General features: G+C 38.4%; 1 protein-coding gene across 1 annotated transcript; it reads left to right on the forward strand.

Moving 5' to 3' along the window:
• The first annotated feature begins 236 nt into the window (after positions 1-236).
• Positions 237-3647, forward strand: LOC140780239 (vesicle-associated protein 1-2-like). Its single transcript, XM_073125653.1, has 8 exons — positions 237-421; positions 513-583; positions 731-812; positions 904-1019; positions 1155-1313; positions 1412-1453; positions 2097-2174; positions 2889-3647. Exons 1-8 carry the CDS (start codon positions 370-372, stop codon positions 2994-2996), a joined length of 708 nt encoding a protein of 235 aa, XP_072981754.1. The 5' UTR covers positions 237-369; the 3' UTR covers positions 2997-3647.
• Positions 3648-5691: the final 2044 nt, after the last annotated feature.

Consider the following 5691-nt stretch of genomic DNA (forward strand, 5'->3'; position numbering starts at 1 on the left):
TGTAAGTCATAATTACGTTTTAAAGCAGGTGCATAAATTCCGTTATTTTTTAATAGGAAATATAAGATAATTAATTATATATCTATATAAGAGGTTTAATGCAAAACAGAAAATGAAAAGGTCATATGAAAATGAGCCATAGCCTTTAAATAGTTAGGCCTTGGAGCCCTTGAGTTATTATTTCCTCTTGCGCTCTCTCGCTCGCTGCTCTCTCGCTCTCTCGCTCTCTCGCTCTCTTGCTTTCTTGCTCGCTCTCTCTCTCGCTCGCTCGCTCCTCTCTCGCTCGCTCGCTCCTCTCTCGCTCGCTCGCTCTCTCTCTCGCTCTCGATCCTGCGCCCCCGGAGCCGAATCCACTCGATAAACCTCAATATGATCGCCGGCAAGCTGCTCGGGGTCGATCCCCTCGAACTGAAATTCCCATGTGAGCCTCCAAATTCTTTCTTTTTCTTTTGTAATCCCAATTTCCAAAGATTTCGATGGTCTCATGGTTTCTTTTTGTGTGGTTCGAAAAGTCGAATTAGGCAAGCAGATCTCCTGCTTCCTTCAGTTATCCAACAAGACCGAGGACTGCATTGCTTTCAAGGTCGGTCCGTGAATTTTCTTGTTCTTAGAGAGATTATCAGATTTGTGCTGCAAGATTCTCTCAGAAATGCTATTAATTACGAAAAGATTGAATCTTGCCAGATTTTTATTGTTTCTTTTTCTTGGATTTCTTTGTTTCATGTTATAGGTCAAGACGACTAACCCGAAGAAGTATACTGTTCGGCCTAATATGGGCATCGTCTTGCCTCGATCAACTTGCGATGTCATCGGTAATTGATTCTTGTAAAATTCCACTTATTGTTTTGTTTTCCTTGGTCGAAAATGTGATCTTTAGTAAATCTTTTTTGATCTTTGTTTCAGTTACGATGCAAGCGCAACGAGAGGCTCCTCGTGACATGAAATGCGAGGACAAGTTCCTCATTCAGGGTTTCCTCACGAGTGCAAGTGCTAGTTTGAAGGGCATTGCTCCAGAAATGGTGTTTCTTTTTATCTCTGTTATTTTAACTTTGATCGCACTTCATGAATTTGATAAGAGAGAAAGTTGGTGCTATTGGGTTTTTTAGATAAAGTTAGAATCTATGTGCTAATTATTGGAATGGGTGATTTTGCAGTTCACTAAAGAGCCGGGCAAAAAAGTGGATGAGGTTAAACTGCGAGTTGTTTATGTTGCACCTCCACGGCCACCCTCACTTGTTCCGAAGGAATCCGAGGAGGGTTTATTGCCTAGGGCTTCTAAATCAGAAAATAGGAATTTAACTACTATTCTCAATGTGAGTGTGAGGTGTTGATTCGTAAGTTTGAAGGATTATTTTCTGCAACTTTGGTAATGTGGAGGGCTAATGATTAGCTGATGTCCAATTTATTACAGGCATCAAAGGAGAATCTTAAGCCTCAAGAGAGATCTGAAGAGGTTAGTACTTTTGGACTTCGTAATATTTGGTCCAGTATGCTTTTTGTTGACATGCTTTTATTAGCTTGAAATTTGAGCTCAGATACATAGTGTAGAAAATTTTCATGATGGCTTTCAGAATTATAATTCACATTCATGTTTGAAGCAAGGTTTCCATAAATATTAGGATTGGGATCGGTATCGACCGTCAAGAAAAACGATAAGTATTGACTGTATCGGCAGCATTTGTCATATTGGTCGCTTGTATCGGATCGGACTATTTTCAATTATGTAAAATTATAAATATTATTTAAAAATACAGAATTTTTTTAAAAATTTAGAAAAAATGAGAGAAAAATAAAAAATAAAAATTACTCACATATGAAACCTAAAAACTTACTTAAAATTTAAAATTTTGATGAATATTGAGCTCTCTCTCTCCCCTCCCTCTTCTCAAATTTTGTTCCTATTATCTATGCATCAATGCTTATTTCGGTATTTCAGAGTTTTCCTGATAACCTTATTTGCATTTCCTTACTATAAGAAACATTTTCCAATATCAAGAATTATTTATGGATGACTTGTTGCCCTTGGTTTTGGTGTATCTCATTCATTGACTGTAGCATATAGTAGGATTATAATAGCAGTGTATGCTTTATTGCAGGCTACAGTTTTGATCTCAAAGTTGACAGAGGAGAAGAATTTTGCTATTCAACAGAACAATAAGATTAGACAAGAACTGGTCAGCATGTTTTTTATTTTGCTAATTCTTGTCCCAAATCTATTTTCCTTTTTATTTCATGATAGCATGTTTATCCTTTTCATATGTGGTTTAGTGACTTAATGGACCCATCTTCTGCAAAGAATTTTTAGTTTTTTTAAAATAAGTTAGCATATAGAGTGGGTTGAGTCAATAAGAAAGGAGGGAGAGACATCATGACAGATAGCAAACCAAAGGTACATATGCCACAATATGTGAGACATAGTCTTATAAAAACCAACTGATATATCTGCTAATTGAGATTGACATTAGTGGGCTTGGTTTCATTTCAAATACATTGTCCATGAAAAATGAGATGAGAGTGATCAGCCTGCATCCTCGATATTTGTCCAATTTGATCCTGGTGTTTCTCAAATTAAATTCAAGATTGGTGGTCCACACCTTCGATGAACCAAAACATTTGCCTACTTGAGTAATTTATATCCCTAATGGGGATTTGTAATTAAATCTATGCTAGGAGTATTAGCAAACAATTTTGAGCATAACGACTGATATTCTATATTTGTGTGTGTTTATACATATTACTATATTAGGAGAGAGAATGTTTTGCAATTTTATATATAATTATTATAGATCTAACTTTGCAATTTTAATTTTCTTTATCTTCCCAAATTCCATTTTCTCCTGTTTGAGTAATTTGAAAAATGTGTTGTGGCACTGTGTTCATGTCTGCAGGAGCTTGTTAGGCGAGAGGCCAGCAAACAACATGGTGGCTTCTCCTTTATGTTTGTCCTTGTGGTTGCGTTGCTTGGAATCCTATTGGGTTATCTTGTGAAAGCATAATCCTTCTCGGGTTATGTGTCCTGTTAAAGAGGAACGAAGTATATATTTCCACTTCTTTTTTATTGTAAATTAGCTAATTGGAGATTCATACTTCTCCAATCCATTTCTTTCGGTTGTAAATTATGTTCCTTTTGCCCTTTCAATCAAGAGTACACAAGGAACTAGCTGCTTTAGTCTCCATCTTGTATGAACACAGAGATCCTTCAACCTTCATCTTGTGGCATCTTTCCTTCAAGTGTTTTTACTCAATTCTCTGAAATCATTGATACGAGGCACATATCAGGACATCAACATTATATTCCAGAAATTCCTCTCCCAAATATACAGAAGAAAGAAGAAAGAGAAAAGGTCTTCCATACAAGCAAACTCTTGAAGGGGAGGTCTAATGGAGAACTACATTCAGCAAGAACTCAATTTTCTTTGGCTTTAAATAGTGTCTTGTATTTATCTTTAAGCTATTTTCTTTGTCAATCAAGAGTGGACAAAGGAAGTGGCCTTGGATCTTCTAAAGCAGCAGGCTATACATACTTCCATGTCAGAAATTTTTGAGTTCTTTTTCATTTTATTATACCAGCTGTGCTCTTAATGAGGGTAAAAAATACAGTGTTTAAGCTTCCGAAAATAAACTACTCTTATGTATTTTTCAGCAATAGTACTCATGTTTTTACTCAATTCTCTGAAATCATTGATACGAGGCACGGATCAGGACATCAACATTATATTCCAGAAATTCCTCTCCCAAATATACAGAAGAAAGAAGAAAGAAGAAAGAGAAAAGGTCTTCCATACAAGCAAACTCTTGAAGGGGGAGGTCTAATGGAGAACTACATTCAGCAAGAACTCAATTTTCTGAGTTCTTTTTCATTTTATTATACCAGCTGTGCTCTTAATGAGGGTAAAAATACAGTAATACAGTGTTTAAGTTTCTGAAAATAAACTACTCTGAAAAACCCCTAGACACACGTATGTATCTAACCTCTAGGCAATGATATTTCTCGTTCGCTTAAGTAAAAGTCGGAAGAAATATTAAAAAAACGAAAGTAGAGATGAACGCCAAGATTTTAACATGGAAAACCCAAACGGGAAAAAACCACGGATCCAAACTCGGATCAAAACCAATCACTATGACAGTAGCAGTTACAAGACTGACTCACAAAACAACCCGTCGATCCAAACGACTTTGTTCCTCTCAGTCTTGATCGCTAGAACCCACGATTCACTGCTTCTTGTGATTGAAGTCCAATCTCAGTAACCCTCGAGATTGATCTTTCGTCTAGATAGCCCTTAAGACGAAAGATTAAGATTTGTAGATGCGAAGGGCCTTGTTTGTTGAAGAACCGATGTAGCCTCCAAAAAGTCTCCTTGAATAATCTTCTTCAACCACCCTAGGTTAGGGCAACACTATCCTTATATATGATCTCCAAGATAGAGCCAAATCCAAGTCATATTCGTACTCACGAAAATCCAATAAATTGCAAAGTTCATATGTGCATTCGAACGCGGCCCGAGTGCGTTCGAACGCGGCCCGAGTGCGTTCGAACGGCCTAACTTAATCTTAGGTGCGTTCGAACGCGACAGCTTGAATTCTTCAGGTTGCGTTCGAACGCGTTTGTGAACGCTGCTCTCGGTCTGTGTGAACGCAGTACCCGCGTTCGAACGCGTTTGTGAACGCGGCTCTCTGTCTGTGTGAACGCAGTGCCCGCGTTCGAACGCGTTTGTGAACGCGGCTCTCTGTCTGTGTGAACGCAGTGCCTGCGTTCGAACGCGTTTGTGAACGCGGCTCTCTGTCTATGTGAACGCAGATTTCGCGTTCGAACACGTTTGTGAACGCGGTGAGAACGCGAGGCTTTTCTCCAATGATCTTGCAATTCTTCACACCAGTGATATTCTAGACTTGTGTAAAGCTCAAATACATGAAAGAATACACTTAGAATATTTTGTACAAAATTACCAATAAATAAAAAACCTAACAATCTCCCCCTTTGGCAATTTGTGACAAAACACTTAGGTTAAAAGATATTACAATGACTTCAAACTGAGCAATCAATAAGTCTAGAATATTTTGCACATCAATCCCTGCAAGGAAACATATACCAATCCAAGATCAAGTGAAAATAACTTGAAATAAAAAAAATCAAAACACAAGTTATCACAAGAGCAAAAATTTAAACAGACAAAGATTAAACACACGTTATCACAATTACTTCAAGTTAAGTTAAGTTTCAAATGCCAAGTTCAACCATCAAGTAAACTCCACTAAACTCCCCCTATGCCCATACTCCCCCTACACACCTAGACACTTAAACACTAAGACACTCTCCCCCTTTTTGGCACAAATGCCAAAGACTAGGAACTCGGAGGAAACTGACGATGAAGAATCGTCAACACGGAATCAAGTACAGTTCCCTGACAGACTTGCTCAGTACGTAGATCATTCACCGCGGAATAGAGATCCTGCACTTGAGTACTAAGTTGATCGAACCGGTCCGAGTACTGTGGTAACTCTCCTTCAGTGGGAGATGAGTCATCGGCAGAGCTATCATCAGAACTGTCGAGATGCGATAACCGACCAGCGGCGGAAGAGGACGGTTTGAGAGGAGACGTCTGGTCTTGAGCTTGACTCCGCTTCAGAGTAATCCGATCCAATAGTTTCTGCGAAGTAAGAGAAGGTTCCGAAGCATCTACTCGCACCCCA

The sequence above is a fragment of the Typha angustifolia genome, chromosome 3, assembly GCF_048772165.1.
Source record: "Typha angustifolia cultivar Huaian chromosome 3, ASM4877216v1, whole genome shotgun sequence".
Taxonomy (NCBI): domain Eukaryota; kingdom Viridiplantae; phylum Streptophyta; class Magnoliopsida; order Poales; family Typhaceae; genus Typha; species Typha angustifolia.

Bases quoted from the DNA above. Each gene is read 5' to 3' on its own strand.
- LOC140780239 (XM_073125653.1), top strand. From the start codon at position 370: ATGATCGCCGGCAAGCTGCTCGGGGTCGATCCCCTCGAACTGAAATTC. The intron at 813-903 runs GTAATTGATTCT...TCTTTGTTTCAG, and splicing joins ATCAACTTGCGATGTCATCG to TTACGATGCAAGCGCAACGA. The intron at 2,175-2,888 runs GTCAGCATGTTT...TCATGTCTGCAG, and splicing joins ATAAGATTAGACAAGAACTG to GAGCTTGTTAGGCGAGAGGC.